General features: G+C 37.1%; 1 protein-coding gene and 1 pseudogene across 1 annotated transcript; one reads left to right on the top strand and one right to left on the bottom strand.

Annotated features, from left to right (window-relative positions):
- LOC104707135 lies at window positions 338-2,236 on the top strand. The gene is made up of 2 exons (XM_010423410.1): window positions 338-633; window positions 1,130-2,236. The coding sequence occupies exon 2, from the start codon at window positions 1,147-1,149 to the stop codon at window positions 1,714-1,716; it is 570 nt and encodes a 189-aa protein (XP_010421712.1). The 5' UTR covers window positions 338-633; window positions 1,130-1,146; the 3' UTR covers window positions 1,717-2,236.
- LOC104709513 lies at window positions 4,439-7,297 on the bottom strand (annotated as a pseudogene).

Below are 21,866 nucleotides of genomic sequence, written 5' to 3'. Positions count from 1 at the left end.
GGTCAAGTGAAGGCCGAGTGAAGAGTTTGGGGCACTTAAACAGGACTATGAGCGGGTACAACCATCGGCCAAACGGTGGCCGCTGGTACATTTCCGAGCACATGAAGTTTTGGAACAAGGAGTACGCGCGGCCAAGACCATCGGTCAGATGCTGACCGCGTGACCCAATCGGGCATTGCCCTCGACCTAAGGTTAGCCGAGTGATGGCCATCAAGACTTCAAACAGGAGCCGTCCGCAGCAACGTGCATCGGCCAAGCCATGACCGTGCGTACCCATCGGCCACAACCATCAGCCAAATGGGGGCCGCTGGTGTCCATCGAGGTAAGTCTTCTCCTCCTTTCTTGGTTTAATTCGGTTCAATCTTAGTAAACCATAATAATTTTTAAACTTTTCAAATCAGTTTTAGCTGGTTTACTACTCTTTTCAACTCCTAAAACCCGAAACTCTTCTTCTTCTTTCTCACTTTGTCGATTTTCAATCTCCACCACCCTTAGAACACTAAAAACCTTGTATCTCTCTCATTACTCAATCGTTTGTAAAGATTTTTGGTGTGTTGGTTTCGCTTTTGAAAGCTCTTTCCATTACTTATAATCTCATCTGCTAGCTCTGCATCATTCCTCGTCGAAAACAAGGTAAGAAACCAACCCTCTCTTCTAAAGTTTGAATCCAATAAGTGTGTGATTGGACTTCCCAACTATTTATGTCTTGATTTTAGGTTGTTTAGCTTAATATTGATGCTAGCTAACTCTAATTTGGGTAGAATTGTTGGGCTTGCTGTTTAATTTAAAAAATTTTGATTTTTGGGCACTTAGGGTTCTTGAGAATTGTTAAAATCTAAAATTTGGGGGAATTTGAGTTTTATTGTTTCTTTACCTTGTCTATTGTACTATGAATTATTCTGTAGGAGACTAGCAATTTTGGAGAACAATTGATCATGTTTGATGGTTTATTGAGTTCTTAAAATTCCTAAGAAGAAGTAATCTTGAGTTTGCTTATGGAGTTTATGCTTAAGTTGGTTCTCATTTGTTCATTGGATTGCTTTTCCCCTAAGTTGCTTGGCACTTGCTGGTTGTGAATTCAAATTGTGGCTCCTAGTGAGCCTTAACTAATATTTTTCAAGTGTTTTAGTATTTTTGATAGGAACAATGGGTAGAACCAACTTGAGACCTGGAGAAAAGAAAACAAAGGCAAAGGAGGTAGTGGAAAGAGATGTTGACAAGAAGAAGAAGAAGGCAACTCAGTCTAAGTCTTCACTTGGTAAACAAAAAGCTACAACAAGGAAGAAGAAGAGTAAGGAGGTTGTGATTGAGGAATATGGTTCAGAGGAAAGAGATATTAGTGAGAGTGAGCCTGAATCTCCACCACCTCTAGCTGTCAAGGAAAAACAGCTTAAGCCAAGCAAGAAGAAGCCTACTTACTCCCAACTGCTGCAACGACTTAAGAAGATCAAGTTTGCTCCAACTAGATACCCAGATCATGAATTTCTTCACAATGCTGGACTCCTGGAAGATATGCAAACCATCTTTACAACTTTGGGATTAGGACAGTTCTTCAATATGGCTTTCCCCACATATGTTGAGCCAACTAGAGAGTTCCTTGCATCCTTGTCAGTGACTTATTATGAAGATGAGATGGTGGAGGAGGCCAATGATCTTGGACATTTTGAGTTTAAAGTTCAAGGGAAGCACTACAAGATGACTTTTGGAGAGTTATGAGCTATTTATGGTTTTCAACCAGGAACAAGGCTATAATACAGCATTAACCCAAGGGAGTATGATTCTTTTGACAATCTATTGGTGTGGGCAATTATGCAGCTGGTCAAATGAAGAACTCAAGCATCCATCATCCAACAGTGAGATATGCTCACAAGGTCCTCTCTCACACTCTTTTTGCAAGAAGAGAAGCTGGAGGATTTCAAGCCAATGAACTTGGTTGTCTTTTAGTAGGGTTGCAACCTTTCATAAGAACCTACCAGGAAAGGAATCCTCCATTGTTTAATGCTGAAGATACATGTGTTGCTGCTGTCTTCATTCGCCAAATGCTTCACTACCAAGGTTGGGTTTGGACAACAACAGATAAGACTCCTGTTCTAAGTATGGGTGGACTTGTCACTCCCATTTTACAAGCAAAAGGAATTGAGCTTGGTGAGTTTGGCCAAACTGAGAAGGGTTTATATGCATACTATGGTTACATTTTCAATAGCATGCAGAAGAAGAGGCTACTACTCTCTCAAACAGGAGGTCACATCCCTTTATGTCAGGTTTGGAATATGCTGCCACATTAAAGATGCTTACCTCTACTCCTTTAAGGATGATGAGCCAGTGATTCCAATAACAATTTCAAGGAGGGGGAGAAGTCAAGCTGAAGACACTTCACAAGCAGCTTCTCCCAGTCCAGTTTATGGAAGTGCTACGTATGATTTCCAACCATTTGAAGAGGCCACTACAAACAAGTCTTTTAGAGAAGCACACACCCACATCCACCTTCTCCAGCGTTTGGTTAAATGGCAAGGGAAGAACATCAAAAAGCTAGTCAAGGGAGTGAAAGGTCTTCACAAAAGATTGAAGCATGTGAAAGCAAAACTTGACATTGCAAGTACCTCAAACCCAAATCTTGAAGTTGTTGTGGACTCAAGAGAAGCGCAAGCAAATGTGGCTGAGGATGAGCTGGAGAGACACTCATTCCATGGTGAAGCTAGCACTGCACTTGGTTTTTATGACCCACCAAGAGCTTCAGCATATGAGAGGAGACAAAGGAGGAAGAGAAGAGCAGAGAAATATCCAACACCATGCACCAGTAACTCCTCCTACTCTCTTGACTTCTCCATGAACTAGCGGTACACTCCAAGCCCTTGTACATAGTCTTTTCTTATTTTCATCTTTATTTTGTCTTGTTAGTCTTTTTCCCAGCTTTCTCACACCGAGACTTTGTGAATTAAGTTTGGGAGAGGGACTAACCATCTAACATTGTGTTTTGCTTTGATCTTCATTTTTAGTGTCATGCATTTGTTAATAGCTATTTTTTGAGAAAAATCAAAAAAATTTGAAAAATTTAAAAACCAAAAAATGCATGTAGCTTTGCATATTAATTTTTGTGTTAGGATTGAGTCTAGAAGCATTTAGTATGCATTTGCATTTGGGGATAATGATGAAGTTGCCTTGTAAAGGTAGAGACTTAGGATTGAACCCACAGCCCTCATTTATAGTTCATTGGTGCATGTTTAATCTTTGGAAAAAAATGAAGAGTCTAAGCTTAAGCAATTTGTCACTTGAAAGCACTTTCTTCTAGTGTAAATCTTGCATGATCATTGTTGCATCTCTATATTATTTGGACCTTAATTTGATCTTAAAATTATCTTGCATATGGACTATGAATACTAGCTCATGGAAATTTCATTTGGGTTAACAATCTCTTTTTGCCACTCTATTTTGATTAACCCAATCTCTTGCCATACCTTTGAACACCAACCCTTTTCTTTCAGCCTTGTGTTGATTTGTTGAGTGAGGTCTTTTTGTTGACAATGCTATAGGTTTTGAAGCCTTGAGAGTATTGAGAATGACAAAGAACTGGCTCTTGTTTTAGCTAGGTTTTGAATCTTTAGAACTAGCTGATAGGACTGGTTTTGAAAGAAATAGGTGATTAGAATTTTGATTTGGGTAAAGGATTGGAAACAAGAGAGATTAAAGGGGAAAAAAGGAAGAGTTACGTGGTCAAAAGAAAAGAAAAGATCTATCTCTAAGGTTAAGTGTTGTTAAAAGCTCTAAGTCTCTAAGAATGAAAAGAGAAGGAAAAGTCTAGTTGTTGTCTCCTAGAAAAATTTTATTAAAAAAAAAAAAAAAAAAAAAGAGAATGCTAAAGCATAGTTTAATAAGAATGGGAGTTCAACAATAGAAGTTCAAAGAAGTAATAAAAAAAAAAGAGAGCTTGTGTTTAAAGTGAAGCCTTAGAGATATGCAAAAGTTTAAGGCCATAAGTAAAGAAGAGAAGGGGTTTGAGTTGAATCAAGTTGAGTTTTTGGGTTTGAAAGAAAGAAAAGAAGGATGAGAAAAAAGGTAGAAAAGCTTCTAGGTGGGTAGAACATCAAGAGCTAAGCTTTGTATGCCTAAATTATTCTCAGTCTTAGATAGGTTTCATTACTGTCTAGCTTTCCTCTTTGTTTGAGAGTAAACCACCCAAAAGCACCATTTCCAACCACTTTATAAAAAGCCTTTCCCTTAAACCAATTGAGCTTGATTTATTTTCCATTTGCAAGATCAAACCAAAAACTTTAATAAATGTGAAAGAGATGTTCAATAGGATTGCAAGTCTTTACCAATAGATAGAAGGTGAAATAGAGTGGTGCCTTGTGACAAGCATTAGAACTTGGACTTATTTTGGTGCAAAGAAGCAAGAAGGTTGGAGTTGGAGAAGTGACAAGGGATCAAGAGGTATAAGCGGTCAGACCAAGCGGCCAAACCATGGCCGTTTGTCACAATCGGCCACCATCAGCGGCCAGAGCATAGCCGATGCCACTCCTGGACGTCTACGATCAGGAACCACCAGCGGACACCACCAGCGGCGAAGTGTAGGCCGATTGAACTGTCCACGCCAAAGTCAGGAGCTACCCGCGGCCAGGACCAGTGGCCAGAAGGTGACCGGTGGACACCATCGACCTTGCCAATCGGCCAAACGGTGGCTGATGCCGACGAAGTCCATACTTGTTTTAGTTTTAATCCTGGTTTGATCCAGTTTGTTTTGGTTGACTCGGGTACTTTTCTATTTTCCTATAAATACTCTAACCCTATTAAGGGGAGACTTATCTCTTATCTTATCTCTTGTTTAGCAGCCACTTAGGGTTCTTAAGCTTGTTTACTCTTGGTTTGTTGAATGATTGAATACTTCTAAGTTTTTAATAGCAATTTTTAGTCAAATCACCTATTCAATAATCTCTAATTATGATTTCACAAAGATCAACCCTCTCTACCTTTGTGTGATCATAACCATGAGTGAGTAGATCTTTTGGAAATTTGGGCTAGGTAGATTAGGGAGATAGATGATTGATCTTTGATGTCTAAGGCTTTATTTATGTATTTCTTATCTTGATTAGTGTTAAAATTACTAGATAGCCTTGATCAAGCTTGAATCTAGACATTAGGATTTCAATGCCCATAAGGTGTTTGATGAAATTCCTGAACCAAATTAATCAAGAGCTTTGCATTCCTAGCCAATGGAAATTGATGATTAGGGTGATTAGTTGTTTTTAGACTTGTTCTTAATGCATGCTTGCCTTGTGATTGCCTTTGGAAATTGGTTATTATCACTTGATTAGCATAGGAATCTCTATCATGGAAATGAATTGGTTTGCATAAGTGTTCTTAGCCATAGGATTGTTCTTGATTGTTGCTTAGACATCTAGGATTGGTTAGCTATCTCCCAAGTCAATAACCTTGCCTAAGGTTCACTTGTTTAATCTTGATTTTAAAGCTTGTTACTAGTTTTGTTCTGTTTCTTTGAGTTTGCATTGTTTGAATTGTCTTGTTTTCTTTATTTGAATCAGTTTGTTAGTTGAGATTGTTACAAAATAATCTTTTCCTGTTTAAGAATAGATTAAGCATCTTTTTGTATTCTTAGTGAGTTGTTTAATGCAAATTATGGATTGATAATTTAATTGATGGAAAAATACTACATCAGACAGCCAGATCCTCTTGAGATCCGGAAACCGATCGTTTATCCGATCAGCCAGACGCATGTACTCTTCTAAAGCCGCGACTCTCATTTCGCACGCTTTGTCTCCCATCCGAACATGAACGCTCAACATTGGCCTTGGAATCCACGGCCTGTGATTTGACCATACTTGTTCCTCAATCTGTGTCCTAATCTTCTTCCTCTCTTGTTTTTTCTCCAATCTCTACCACGTGATAGAACAATCTCAGCAGCTTCTTTTCCGAATGCGGTATTTCGAGCAGCGTTCATCAAACCACAAGTGTATTCCGGTTGAAATTTCATCAAGTTTCTAACTGCTTGTGCTCTCCACCATCTCCGATCCATTTTCCGGTGACTCGAGATTAAACTTCCATTTATTTATGTAGTAGCTTTCATATAACTCCAAGGCCTACCCCATAGCTTTGGAACAGGTCCATCCCAAATCACCTTTGATCTGTAGTTTTGTTTACTTGTAACAATCCCACTCCTCCAAGCTTCTTTCTCCCTCACAAGCGCAAACGCACATTTTCGACACTCTTCTGACGTTTCCAGTAGAAAATAGCATGACCAGCTTCCACGAGAAGAACCTGAAACCAAACAAAGAAATTTTATAATTCAAACTCAAAATTTGGTTCTATCCCGTGGATTAGTCAAAAACAATGAGACTTTTTCGCCTACTAACCAAAAAGATGTAGACTATGATAAGCGATTGCGAGAGAAAAGAAAAAACATTGTGTACCTTTGCAACCATCATGATCTGCTCGGTTATAGTGATTCGCAACAAGTACACGGTTTTTGTTTATAGCGTTTGCGAGCAGTCCGGTCATTTCAGTGATTTGGGCTCCAGATGCATATATAGGAAGCATTTCCCAATCAGCTACAAGGAACTTGAGGGTCGTGTTTTCGCAGTTCGAAGTATGCTGATGAATCCATATCTCACTTTGCACTCTCCTCGTTAACGGATAGTTCTCTTCATCTCCTCCATTGATCTTAAAACAAACTTCTTTTTAATTAGTCATCATAGTTATTGCTTGATAATAATAATAAAAAACAATAACAAGCATACCCAAGTTGGAAACGTCTGATTCTCTATCCGTCTATCTAAACGCTCCCTAACTCGTGACATCTCCTCACAGTTCTCTAAATGTAGAGCGTTTGGTACATCAGATTTATTCACCCCTAGTTTCTTCAAGAAGTCTTCATTGGTTAGTGATAAAATTTCTCAAGCAGAGACCAAAAGGTTTACTTGATCATCATTATCTTCTGTCTTACTTTTGTTCGTCCATTTCAATTTCCGGTCTATGCTAGCTACCATATCTGCATTATAACCAATTTTCATTACACTAATAAAACCTAAACAAGTTACGAAAAACCAAATCTTTTAGACTTACTGATGATGTGAGTAGTGGAATTGTAGGGAAGAAAAGCAGAGGAGGAGGCAGAGAAAGAGAATGCGGCGAGTTCGAAGGTGCCAAGAGAAGTGAGAGCAGCTAAGAAGAGTGAAATGAGACAGATTCCACATAGAACCCCAACTACACAAATTTGATATGGAAATGAATTTCCAACCTTTAGTGCTTTCCCTGAAATCAATCTGCTCAATGCCTTCATGCTCATACTCTATTTTCTAACTAAGAAAGTAAGAAGTAAGAAACAAACTCACTTTGTGGTATATAAACCCATGAAACGGATTGTTACATATAAAGGAGAGGAGAGCATTACTGTTGATCATAACTAAACTCAAATATTTTATAACATATGGGAAAAAAGAACAATAAAAATCAATTTTAAGTTTAGGAAAATATGAAAGTTTGATTAATATAACGACACTTGGATCATAGAGAAATATAAAACAAAAAGCCTACTTACAAGCTTGTCTGAAAATGAGGCAGGGAATCAAAACACAAATCCACTGGCCATTATTTACTTATAATTTTGTTGAAATCATTAATCAAAGTGATTAATTAAAAAAACCAAGAAAGTGGTATTAAAACTAGTAAAAAAAAAATTGTATAGCCACGTTTTTGTCACTAAGCATCGTGACTAAAAAATTATTTGTCACGAATAGGCCACGAATTCCATTCGTAACACCCTCGTGACAAAAATGGCTACGAAATAATCACGAACCATTGGTGCGACTATATTTGTCAAGAATACATTCGTGGCTAAATAGACACGATCAATTTCATGGCTATTTTGTGGTTATTCCACCGAATTATCCATCACATCACACTGTACCACAGAAAAGTAAGAAGACTCTATAACCACGATATTGTTTGTAGCTAACTTGTGACTAGCTCACTGTCACGGAGTACATTTGTGGCCCATTCGTGACTAACCCACCGAATTATTGTGGCCACTAATATCGATCGTGACGAATTCGTGACTTCTCCACCAAATTACACATCCCGTCAGAGTTAAAGTGATATGGTTGTATAGCCACTAAATAATGCTGACATTTTCGTGGCCATCCCACCGAATGAGACGTCTAATCCAACTAGTCCGACAAGATTGAGAGTTTGCAGAAGCAATAGTGGTGAGAATATCTTCAAAATCTTGTCACGATTTATATTTGTGGTTTATTCGTAGTTATATTAGTCACGTTTTGTTCGTGGCTAAGTCGTGACTAAGGTTTTCATAAAAGCAAAACGTTTCTCGCTTCAGTTTCCATATCCATTAAGCAAGTAAGAACCAAAAAAATCGGGAGAGAGTTTTGTTTTTCTTTTCAAAAGTTTCATGTCTTATTATTTTCAAAATCAAGAGTGGATGGATCAACGTATTGATCCAGTCAGAAATTGTATTATAGAAACATTTATGGCAGGGATTGATGTTTTTATCGAATTCGCTTGTAATCAAGCATCTTATCGGGAAACCAACACTTTGTTGTGTCCTTGTGCTTGGTGTAAGAATGGAAAGCAGTGTGATGCAAGAACGGTCACTAGTCATATTTATCGGGTGGGGTTTAACGCAAATTATTATATTTGGCTGAACCATGGAGAATAATATTATCATGTTGGAGAATCTTCAGGGGCAAGTCATTTTACCGGTGAAGAAGCAATGTTTCCGCCAAATGCTACAAATTTTCAAGCTCCAGGAAATACTTATGAGTATTTTCCATACGCAGGTGTTAACACTGTACCAGAGGCGACATCTCCACATGTGTTGGAGAATACAATGGAAGCAACACATGAAGATGCATATGTTGATAGTGTTTTTGAAGCTTTTGAAGCCGCTAAAGAGCCTCTTTACGATGGATGTCCAGAAGGAATTTCTCAGCTGTACCTGGCTTCCCGTATGTTGAAAGCAAAATCTGATTACAATATGGTGGAAGCATGCGTTGATGAGTTATCACAGACTTTCAAAGCTGTTTTACCCACTCTAGCATCATACTACGAGACAAAGAAGTTGGCAAGAGAGCTTGGGCTACCAGTATATAAGATTGATGTTTGCGAGGATAATTCCATGCTCTTTTGGAAAGGAGACGATCAAGATCTAATGCAGTGTCGGTTCTGTAATAAAGATAGATACCACCCGAACAATGGGAAAGGGAAAAATAGACATAAGCAGAGAATGTTTTATATGCCGATTACAGATAGGTTGAAGAGGTTATACTAGTTAGAGGCGACTGCAACGGCTATGCGATGGCACGCTGAACATATGTCTACCGAAGGAGAAGTGCAACACCCATCTGACGGAGTAGCATGGAAACATTTTAATGAGGTATATCCTAATTTTGCTGCCGAAAGTCGCAATATTTATCTTGGCTTATCAACGGATGAATTTAATCCTGTTGGTATGAATGGGGAGGCACATCCAGTATGGCCTGTTATCGTAACTCCCTTTAATTTGCCACCCAATATGTGCATGAAAAAGGAATTTGTTTTTCTATCCGTACTCGTTCCTGGGCCAAATCATCCAAAAAAAAGTCTAGATATTTATCTTCAACCGTTGATCGAAGAATTGAAAAGTCAATGGATTGACGGTGTGGAAGCGTATGTTGTATAAAGAAAGACCAAATTCACGATGCGAGCTGCGTTGATGTGGACAATCAGCGACTTCCCAGCATATGGCATGTTGTCTGGTTGGGCGACGCATGGTCGTTTATCTTGTCCATATTGTCTAGATGAGACAAAATCATTTTGGTTAACAAATGGAAGGAAACATAGTTGGTTTGATTGCCATAGAATGTTTTTACTGCAAGATCATCCATACATGCGTAATGTTTAGGCCTTTCGACGGGGGAAATAAGTACTAGATGATCATCCACCATGGTTGAATGGAGAGGAGATTCTTCACAAAAGAATAAACAATATTATGGGGTTGTTTAGAACAGTCGATTGTGGAGGGAACGGACACCAGCAGCCTGCTCGAACCATCGATGGATATGGGGTTCATCATAATTGGGTTAAAAAAAGTATATTTTGGGAGTTGCCTTACTGGGAAAATCTTCTTCTTCGACATAACCTTGACTTCATGCATATCGAGAAGAACTTTTTTGATAATCTCATCAACACGGTTTTAAATTTTTCTGGGAAGACGAAAGATAACATTAAATCAAGGATGGATCTTGCTGCGTTATGTAGAAGACATACATTAAATCTTCGCCGCGATGGGACAATGTCGGTACCAATATATAGGTTGTCAAATGAAAAGAAAAGGAAATTTCTCCTATGGATGAAAAATGAGATAAGATTTCCAGATGGTTACGCATCAAAGTTCAGTCGTTGCGTCGACGAAACTCATTGGAAGTTGTCAGGTTTAAAAAGTCATGATTGTCACGTCATTATGCAACGACTTCTCCCTTTTGCTTTTGAAGAACTTCTCCCACAACCCGTTCACACGGCAATTTCAGGTAATTTATTGATCTTTTACTTTTAACATATTTTATGCTTACATTGATAACTTAATGATGTATATTTATATTTGTGTAGAAATTGCACTCTTTTTTCGGGATATCTCAGTGAAGACTTACGCATTGATGATGTTGCCTTGCTGAAAGAAAATATCGCTGTAAAACTTTGCAATTTGGAGAAGATATTTCCACCGTCGTTCTTTGATGTTATGGAACATCTCCCCGTGCACCTACCAGATGAAGCTGCTTTAGGAGGTCCAGTCCAATATCGGTGGATGTATCCGTTCGAGAGATACATGTACCATCTCAAAAAGAAATTTAAGAACAAAGCACATATTGCAGGTTCGATTGTTGCACAATGTGTAAATGAGGAGATAGCAAATGCATCTGCAAATTATTTTGGACATCCAGAAGTTAGGGACGATGTCGTTCAAGGAGAAATTCGATTTACATATTTTTATCGAGATGTGCCTACCTTGTTCTACCATGAGGGTCGTGTTAGTGGGAAATCCTCAAGTGGATGGCTTAATGATGATGACTACACAGTGCTCCAAACATTTATGTTGCTCAACTGTGATAAATTTGAGCCTTATGAACGGTATGAAAACTTTTATTACTTGATATATAATTTTACATTAAATTTATAATTTAAATTATATATATTTATAGGATGTTTGAAGATTATATGAGGGAGCACACCCCTAGAATGACTAGTAAAGACATGGAAAAAGCAAAAGACAAGCATTTTGCAGAATGGTGTAAAGACTATGTAAGTTTAATTTTTAATGAATGTTAATTATTGGAAAGTTAGTTATTACTATATACATATTAATTCTCAGTTACAAAATAATTTTAATTTGCAGATTAACGACGCCACTGAATCATTTGAATTTCCATTGTGGATGTTGGATTTCGTACAAGGGCCTAACCGCAACTATACATCATGGCCTATATACTACTCACGTGGATACTATTTCCACACACATAACCATGGCCAAGATAAAAAAACCCAAAATTACGGTGTTTATGTTCGTGGAACCATTGACACAAATTATTATGGGCTGATAGAAGAGATAATGATAATCCATTACCATGGTGCTGTTGGGCTGAAGGCCATGGTTTTTAAATGCAAGTGGTTCGATACAAAGCTAGGTCGTAGAATACGAAAACATCCATCAGGTATCGTTGATGTGGCACCGCGTAGACAGTACGAGAAATACAATCCTTTTATTTTGTCTGGTAATTGTAATCAGGTATGTTTCATTCCTTATCCATGCATGCGTCATACTGTAGCAAATGATTGGTGGGCATGTACAAAAGTAATGCCTAGAGGAGTTCGTGAGACAGCCGAAGATGCTATAATTGCTCTTCAAGACGATACACACAATCAATTTGTCGCACCAAGTACAATTGTTCGAATTGAATCACATGTGGTAGAAGATGAAGTTGATTATGATGTTTTACCTTTCTCTCCTCCTAATGACGAATACATAACCGAAGATGAGTTAGAAGATTCGTGCGATTACGATTCCGAATAAGTTTTCTTATATTTTTTATGTATAAATTATGTCTGATTATATTTATAAGTTCTAATTTTTTTATTATATAATTTCACATTATAATATGTAATATCACATTGTAATATATCAATATATATATATATATACATTTTATATATATTTAATTTTTTAATCATAATAATTAATATTGCTAAATCATATAACCTAATTTTGATAAGCCATAGAAATATGTAAATAGTACTATTGAAATGTATTATGAGTTCTTTTCTTTTTATATATAAAATTTCTATAATGAATTATTTTATTATGTTTATTATATTTTATTTTATCAGGAAATTAATGTTACTGAGACATATAATATTTAATTCATAGAATTGTTATTACAATTCATGTTGCTAAATCATATAATTTTTATCACAATTCATTAAAATTAAATAATTTTTTTACACCAAATTTTTTTGGTTTGGGCGGTTAAATGAAAATTTTTTACACCATCCCACTAAATAATTTCCCACCAATTAGTTTCTCGGTTAAATGAAATTTTTTGCTAAACTAGTTATTTTAATTTTTATTATTTTCTTTGAGAAAATAAGAAAAAACCTAAACCCTCTTCTTGCCTCCATCGAACCTGCTGTCCCCGATCTCTCCGATATCTCCGATCAATTTCTTCAGACAAACTGCAATGAATCTCTCTGGCTACCGTCGACCACGATCCTCCGACTTAGGTCCTGCAGGTAACTGACGATGTCTAATTACTAGTTCTGTTTTTCTTCTTCTTAGTAATCGATTCTTCTTCTTATGCTTGTTCTTCTTATTGGGTTCCCTAATTACTAGTTCTGTTCTGTCTCTTTCTCTCTTCTTCTTGGGTTCCCTAATTACTAGTTCTGTCTCTCTTTGATTTTGAATTTTAAACATGTGCGAGTGGTAATTTTGTTTTTTTTTTTTCTTGTTGACTGCTATATCTCTTTCGACAAATAGATTTGTTCATATTGTTCTTATTTGTTGAGTAAGTGCTCGTTTATGATTGATTTTTTAATTCTTGTTTGCTGCTCTAATGATGATGTTTATATATTGTTATGTGTTGTTATTTGCTATTATTAAGAACATGTTTTTGATGGTTAGGATTTGCATATGTGGATTCTAAATTTGGCTTTGTTCTATGTTTAAACTTAACTCAATTTTGTAGATTTGTTTACTTGACTTGTTATTAACATCACCTGATATTAGTTTTTGTTTTACTTCTAACTGCAGAGCTGCAACGTAGATGGATGCCACCAGGTACCATACCGCCAGGCTCTGCACCGTTAGGAGCCACACGTTCTACAAGCGCAACATCTTCACAAGCAAACAACTACAGCCAGCGAACTCTCGATGCATTGTTGAGTGCTCCTGAAAGAGAATCCCAGTCACACCTCCACCCAAAGAAACTCAATGGAGCTTTACGGTTAGTTTGTAAGAACTACAATACTGTTTGTTTGTTCATGGGGTTTGTTCTAATTTTACTCTCTCTCTTCTCTCAGGTTTGGTGTTGACCCCTCTATCTACAAGTTTGTTTGAACAACATGGAAAGCAAATTTCATGGGACCATGGAGGAAATGGTTAGAGGTTCCTGATGAGAGGACAAATATTTGGTGGCAAACTTTTGTGGTAATTAATCTTTCTATACCCAAGTCAACAATATTATCCAACTAACTTACACAAACTACTAATCTCTCTTCCCCCTTTTTTTTTTGTAGCAACACTACTACTGGGAACCTCGTTTTCATGACACTGTCTTCTACCATTGGAAGCAGCACACAATTACTTCAGTTTGTGATCGCATCAGCAAAAAGAATAGGGCAAATAAGAAACCCAAGTACATTGGCGAGGCTGATTGGGACACTCTAATGGAGTATTGGGGAACAGAACCAGCAAAGAAGAAGAGAAAGAATGCTGCTGCAAGCCGCTTATCTAATCCTGATGGCAAAGGGATTCACAAGCATTGTGCAGGTCCTAAGTGTTTTTTGCAGATTGAGCATGAGATGGTAAGTGTTATACTTCTCATCTGTTATTATTTACTTTCATATCTACACTAATATTTCATCTTTCTTTGTGTAGATGATTGAGTCTGGATCAGATGAACCACCAGCCTACACTGATCTTGTGCGGAAGACACACACACTCAAAGATGGAACTTTCATCGACCATCGTGCTGAGTGTCTTCTCAACGAAGTAGAGGAAGTTGTTTCACAGATCACAACTGAAGATGGTTCTCCGCACCTGGTGCTATTCCTTCTCGCATTTTGTTGAACAAAAATATTTGAAGGTAATCTTTTAAAAAATCTTTTATCATTCTTAATGCCTCATGCTCTATATATGGTATATATATATATTAGTGAAATGTCTTGCTCTCTTTTTGTATACGGTTTGTTTGGTTAAGTTTGTTTTTTTGCATTATATATTTATATGTTTGCTTTTGAATATATGTTTGATATTTGTTTTGTTTCTCTCACAGCCTGGGCAGTCTAAAAATGGGTATGTATATGGAATCGGCAGTGTTCAATACCGGGAAATCAATCCATCTGAGAAAGTAGCTGCTTCTATTTCTCGCACCCTGGACATGGAAGAGCGCATCTCAAGTTTGGAGACAAACTTCAAGACACTAAACACCAATGTTGGAGAGATGAATACTAACGTGGGAACGGTTATGGAAGAGATGGTTGCATCACGACAAGCACTTAACCTGATCATGCAGTCTCTTGGGATTAGACAACCCTCTGCTGCTGCTCCTGCTCCTGCTACAACTTCTGCGGATGCTCATGCTCCAGCTTCTACAACAGCTGCTCCTGCTCCAGCTTCTCCTGCTCCAGCTTCTACAACTCCTGCTTCAGCTACATCTTCACACCAAGGCAACTTAGATGCTTGGTGTGCATCATTCGGTATATAAGTTTCGGTCAATGATGGTTAAGTTTTTTTGTTGAACTTTCTAACAGGATAGACTTTTGTTTAGCAAGTCTTTTGGTAAAATGTAAGATAAGACTACTTAATGTGCTATTTAGCCATTCTTTTTGGTAATATGTAAACAGCAAACTAATTATGGTAATGTAAAATATGGTTATTTGGATTTCATGTTTTGTGATTTTGGCTTTTCATTACAGGTTTTTGTTTTTAGTAAATACTATTATTGTATATTTTTGGCAAGTAATCAGCCACAAAACAAATTATATTTGTACCTTTCTTACAATAAGCCACCAACATAAATCATGGTTTAATAGCTAAGCTACTGACATGTTACTCTTTAAATTGTGGCTATATTTACACGAAATTATATGGTGATCAAAACGTGGCTAATATAGTCACTAAGCACTGTGACAATTTCGTAGCTATAGTATGGCACGAATTAAAAGTGATTGTTTCGTAGCTAGAACTAGCCACAAATAAACATGATCAATTAGTAGCTAATCTAGCCACAAAGCGGTTGTGATCTTTACGTAGCTAAATTAGTCACGAAGCGATTGTGATGTTTACGTAGCTAAATTTAGCCACTAATGGTGGGTGACAAATTCGTGACTCTGAAGCCACGAAAAAGCAACGTCAACAATTTAGTTACGAAACTATATCTACGATTTTTTTTAGTGACAATTCGTGACTTTTTAGCCTTATAGCCACAAATATTTAGGCTCAGCAACGAATATATTGGTGGCTATACATGTTTTTTTTACTAGTGTAATTAAATAGTTAATCAAAGTGATTAACCTCAAGGCTCGTTTTCTGACATGCAAGTGACAAGTGAGAGATTGGTATTATTCAAAGTGATTAACTCCTATGTTGTGTTTTGTTGTATTCTGTCAAAAAAGTACTATTATAATGTTACCATGTTGATTAGTACTAAACTATATCAAGTTGCTTCTACTTTTTCAAGGACAAATGAATCGTAACTAATTGGGAAACAACCAACAAAACTTGTCATTAAATACATAGATTCCCTTCTGGTGATCAAGCGTAACACATATCAAATTCAAAAAGATGAGAAGGATTTTTTTTCTCTCACTTTCCTCATACATAGCATAAATTTTTTTTGTATGAATATAAAATTGTATAATATATAGAGAACAAAGCAAAAAACCGAATGTAAAAATTAGTCAAATCATCGATTTTAAAACGCAATTGGAAAGTTTAATTGATTTTGGTTCATTGGGTAGGTTTATATAGTCTCGTTGGAATTGAGTAAAATATAAATAGTATAGGTGGAATTGGGTAGAACCTGAAAGTATAGGAGACACCTAGTTGAAACGTTAGATTAGTGGAGGACTTGTACATGCAGCCCTAAAAAAAACGTATGTACGATGAATGCAACTTGAAGTGGAAAAGAAATATGAAACAAGAATTACTACAACATGAGAAGTCTACAAACTACGAAAATTGAACCAATAACGGAGACCCATTTCATAAGCTAAATTCCCCGAGAGTTGAATTGAGTTAAACTGGTTGATAGTGTTTTTATCAATGATGCTGACGAGTCTTCGCGACTCCTACCGTTGCGTTTTCACCACAGAACCTTGAAACACATATCATAGTCTGAAGATATGTTGCTTGCCAAATGTGTTTTTGATGAGAGCTTACTCTTAAAATTGTTATCTTTGAGGCCACTAATCAATCATCTCAAAAGTCCTTACGTAAAAAATTATATTCTCCTATCGATACTCTTCATACCCCTATTTCATTTAAACTAATGTGATACTCGTTTCTACCCTTTTCATAATTTCTCCCGATATTTGTTTTGAATTATTAAAAAGGAAAAAAAATCGAAGAAAAACAAAAAGAACCGTGAGGTGGACACTCTCTATTCACGGATTCCACCGTCGACGATTCTTCATCGGAGCTCTTCATTAATCAAATGCATTAGATTGTGACATATTTTGACCCTAGAAACATTAACAAAGTTGTTTAGTGCTTCTAAGCAATATTTTCTTCAATTTTTTCGAGTTGTATCAAGCTCTCCTTCAAATGCAGGTATGTTCTTCAATTGAGCTATGTAGTAGATAAGAAATGGATTTTAGTGTTGAATCACAGTGAATGGTTAAGATTAGAACCATAGACCATTCGATTCATATTTGAGTTATCATGATTGGGTAAAACTGGTAACTATAGTATAACTAGTAAAACTGGTAATACTGATTAATGTAGTACAACCATTAAAACTAGTAGTATTACTATTTGATTTGTTTTTTTTTTTGGTATTGGTTTGGCAGGATACAATGTGCGAGAACGTCTACATATATTTTAAGTGTGAAGGTCACATATATAGTATGATGTTCTAGAGGGGTATAACTTTTATTGATGTTAAAAGCAAGGATATATAAGAAACTTGAGTTTGTTGAAAGCCACGTTAAAGTGCAGTTGAGCTACAAGCCGTTACTGGTAGGAACATCATAACAGATGATCATGAGGATGTTAATGTTTATCTATCATTTGTTGATCATGAGAAGCGAAGATGTATGTTGTCTGTGAATGTCTTAACTGTTTTGGAACAGCCTCAGCCGGAGAAAGTGCCCAGAGTGGACCAAAGTTCTGTTGGTATGAACTTTGAAAAGCAACATTCAAGGGATGATGAAATCGCACCTAACGCCAATGTTATGTACTTAGAAAAAGAACAAGAACAGCCTATAGAGGTTGATTCTACTAAAGAAGGTGAAATTGTATCATATGATGAAGATTTATTGACCCATGATAAGACGGTTTAGGTCTGAGTAAACTTCAAGAATTTCCAAACAAGAAGGCATTGCAAGATGTGGTGGATAGAGCTTCATTTGCTAACTGCTTTAGTTTTGCAATATTAATCTCGGACAAGGTCCGTTATGTTCTAATATTTCCTAAAGAAGGACGTAATTGGGGTTTATGAGCTGCTAGAATTATAGAGACAGAGATTTACTCGATTAGAATGCACAACAAGATGCATACATGCTCTCGGTCTAGTCAAAGTTCAAGCAACAATAAGAGACAAGCAACTCCACAATTAGTTGCATCTATTTTGCATGGTGATTATCCAGAACAAAAGGAAACTCCACCTCCTAAAATTATCATGGATTTTGTGAAGACAAAATTAGGTGTGAATATATCATATTTCACGACTTTCATAGGGAAAAACTAAGGTTTTAGTGATTTGAAAGGTAGCCCAGAAGAAAGCTACAAGATGCAGCCATATTATTTGCACATGTTAGAGAAGGTTAATCATGGTATGAGAACATATGTGCATTTGAATGAGAACAAAAAATTCATGTACTTGTTCATAGCTTTGGGATCTGGAGTTGAAGGTTTTCAAGTCAAGAGGCATAACACCCACGAACCGGATTTCCAGTTTGAGCATCGATCGATGCAACCATGCGGTTTGTTCTTGGGTTAATTATATTTTTGCCGGTTGGTTTCGGTTTGGTTGATGGAAAACCTAGGGCTTCGTTTTGAAGGTTAAAAACTTGATGCCACAGAGAGGTGAGCCACTTTTTTCGTTTCCTAAAGACTTATAAAGAAGAGATAAAACTTATAGAGAGTTCTATGAGTCCATGGTGGTTTCAAGAGCATTCTGTCATTTCTGGAAAGCTCTAGATTTAGGATTGGTGATCTAGAGTGGTGACCGGTTGTGAAGCTTGCGGTGGTGCCTTGCTTCGTCGTGTTTGTGTCAAATCTTCCTGTTTCCAAAGTGAGTGTATAATCATGGTTTATCTAAGCGATAATATGTTTGTTTTGTGTGGTTTTGGATGTTTGATTGCTTCTGTGTTTGTCGTGGTGTTCGTGGCTTTTAGAGGGCTGTTTTGGCGTCACTGACGTTGTGGCGATGCATGGAGCCGAGAGAAGGCGTGAGAGATTCTGTTTGGTGATGATCCATCCTAGTATTGTTTGATGCTAGGAGTGCATGGGTCGACGCAAGAGATGTTGCATCGGTCGATGCAAGTGCACGTAAAAATTTTATTACAACAAATATAGCAATATATTATCTCGTTGTAAATTTGTAATAAAATTTGCAATAAATTTGCTATACTTTTTTTGTGGCAATCATTTGTAACAAATGAATGTTGCAAACTTACGTCAAAATTATACGACAAATTTACTACAAATGTAATGTTGCAATAATACGACAATATAACAAGGAGTCCATTCATTGCAAATTTTCGCAATATATGTGCAACAAATACCAATTTGCAACACTCAAATAGCAATAATATAAAATGTGTCTTAATTTTGTTGCATTCTCAATTGTACAACAATATATGGAGTTATTGCAACAGATTTTAGCGTAGTAGTAGCACTAATCAAGTAACAACATCTAATATCTCATTTACCTCCAAAGGAATACATAACCCTACAACCGTTCATAATACACCCTCTGTGACGGTCCTGCCAAAATGGTCCATCGTGTGCGCAATCAATCCGAGCATGTAATCGAATGAATATCTCCCCCATGGAAACCTCTTACAAAAATTAAGATCATCAACCGCATTTTGCAAAAATTCATCAATTTTTATAACTTTTTCTCTTGTCTTAACTGGTACTCTAACAATGTTTGCTAAGAATTGTAGGACAACCATCTTCAACCTATCTCAAGACCGTTCCACTGGTACCATTGATGTGATCATGGATGGAGCTAAGGAGGATGAGCTTGTAGCGAGCTTGAACCTGAGGAATGTGTAGCTCAGCTTGAACCAGAGGAGCTTTTACCTGAGGAACCAATTCTTGTACCTGAAAGACCAATGACTAGAGTNTACGACAAATTTACTACAAATGTAATGTTGCAATAATACGACAATATAACAAGGAGTCCATTCATTGCAAATTTTCGCAATATATGTGCAACAAATACCAATTTGCAACACTCAAATAGCAATAATATAAAATGTGTCTTAATTTTGTTGCATTCTCAATTGTACAACAATATATGGAGTTATTGCAACAGATTTTAGCGTAGTAGTAGCACTAATCAAGTAACAACATCTAATATCTCATTTACCTCCAAAGGAATACATAACCCTACAACCGTTCATAATACACCCTCTGTGACGGTCCTGCCAAAATGGTCCATCGTGTGCGCAATCAATCCGAGCATGTAATCGAATGAATATCTCCCCCATGGAAACCTCTTACAAAAATTAAGATCATCAACCGCATTTTGCAAAAATTCATCAATTTTTATAACTTTTTCTCTTGTCTTAACTGGTACTCTAACAATGTTTGCTAAGAATTGTAGGACAACCATCTTCAACCTATCTCAAGACCGTTCCACTGGTACCATTGATGTGATCATGGATGGAGCTAAGGAGGATGAGCTTGTAGCGAGCTTGAACCTGAGGAATGTGTAGCTCAGCTTGAACCAGAGGAGCTTTTACCTGAGGAACCAATTCTTGTACCTGAAAGACCAATGACTAGAGTAAAAGCTAAGCAGCTAAGGAATGCACTAAATGGGCTTATTCAAGAGCTTATGGCCAAAGAGAGCATGGGAAAATCTATAGGGGATGATACATATCAAGTCCAGCCCACTTTGAGCCTAATTCAAGTCCAAGAAAGCCCAAAATAATCACTCTATTTTGTGGCCAAAGAGAAGTGACGAAAATTGGAGTTCAACTTACCTTGGGAAGGACACCTTGGGAAGGCAAACTTCAAGAGTTGAATCTTCATTCAACTATCTATCTTTATTGTTCTTTTTAGTTTCAAGAATAATATTTGGCTTTGTTACCAAGTTTCCTTAACCTATATAAACTCATGTAAGAGCAAAGAAATAATACCAGGGAGCATCTCATCACCTCCTTGGACTCTAAACCAAGCCTGAAAAGGCAATCTAAGTCAAGCTTAGTGACTTTAAACAAGCTCACTAGGGAGTAAGTCCCAAAGGTATCATTGTAAATATGTTTAATTTTCTTTGTAGTTTTGATCTCTTTTCTTTTATGTTTAAGTTGGGCAGGCCATTTTATGAGAGTGTAGATGGATTTAAGAAGATTTGGACTTGTAGAAGTGAATTCGCAAGCCCACTCGACCAGCCCATGAGAGGTACTCGATCGAGTGGATTTGGAGATCAAGCCCAATCGATTCAAATTTCTCTTGTACGATCGAGTGGAGGGAGAAAGGAGTTCAAATTTCAAAATTTGGTCAAGCACTCGACCACGTAGGGTCGAGTGATGGGGTCGAGTTGGNCCTGCCAAAATGGTCCATCGTGTGCGCAATCAATCCGAGCATGTAATCGAATGAATATCTCCCCCATGGAAACCTCTTACAAAAATTAAGATCATCAACCGCATTTTGCAAAAATTCATCAATTTTTATAACTTTTTCTCTTGTCTTAACTGGTACTCTAACAATGTTTGCTAAGAATTGTAGGACAACCATCTTCAACCTATCTCAAGACCGTTCCACTGGTACCATTGATGTGATCATGGATGGAGCTAAGGAGGATGAGCTTGTAGCGAGCTTGAACCTGAGGAATGTGTAGCTCAGCTTGAACCAGAGGAGCTTTTACCTGAGGAACCAATTCTTGTACCTGAAAGACCAATGACTAGAGTAAAAGCTAAGCAGCTAAGGAATGCACTAAATGGGCTTATTCAAGAGCTTATGGCCAAAGAGAGCATGGGAAAATCTATAGGGGATGATACATATCAAGTCCAGCCCACTTTGAGCCTAATTCAAGTCCAAGAAAGCCCAAAATAATCACTCTATTTTGTGGCCAAAGAGAAGTGACGAAAATTGGAGTTCAACTTACCTTGGGAAGGACACCTTGGGAAGGCAAACTTCAAGAGTTGAATCTTCATTCAACTATCTATCTTTATTGTTCTTTTTAGTTTCAAGAATAATA

The sequence above is a fragment of the Camelina sativa genome, chromosome 8 (assembly GCF_000633955.1).
Source record: "Camelina sativa cultivar DH55 chromosome 8, Cs, whole genome shotgun sequence".
In the NCBI taxonomy this organism is placed as follows: Eukaryota; Viridiplantae; Streptophyta; class Magnoliopsida; order Brassicales; family Brassicaceae; genus Camelina; species Camelina sativa.
The sequence above is the reverse complement of the archived record's forward strand: the minus strand, read 5'-3'. Positions and strand labels throughout refer to the sequence as shown.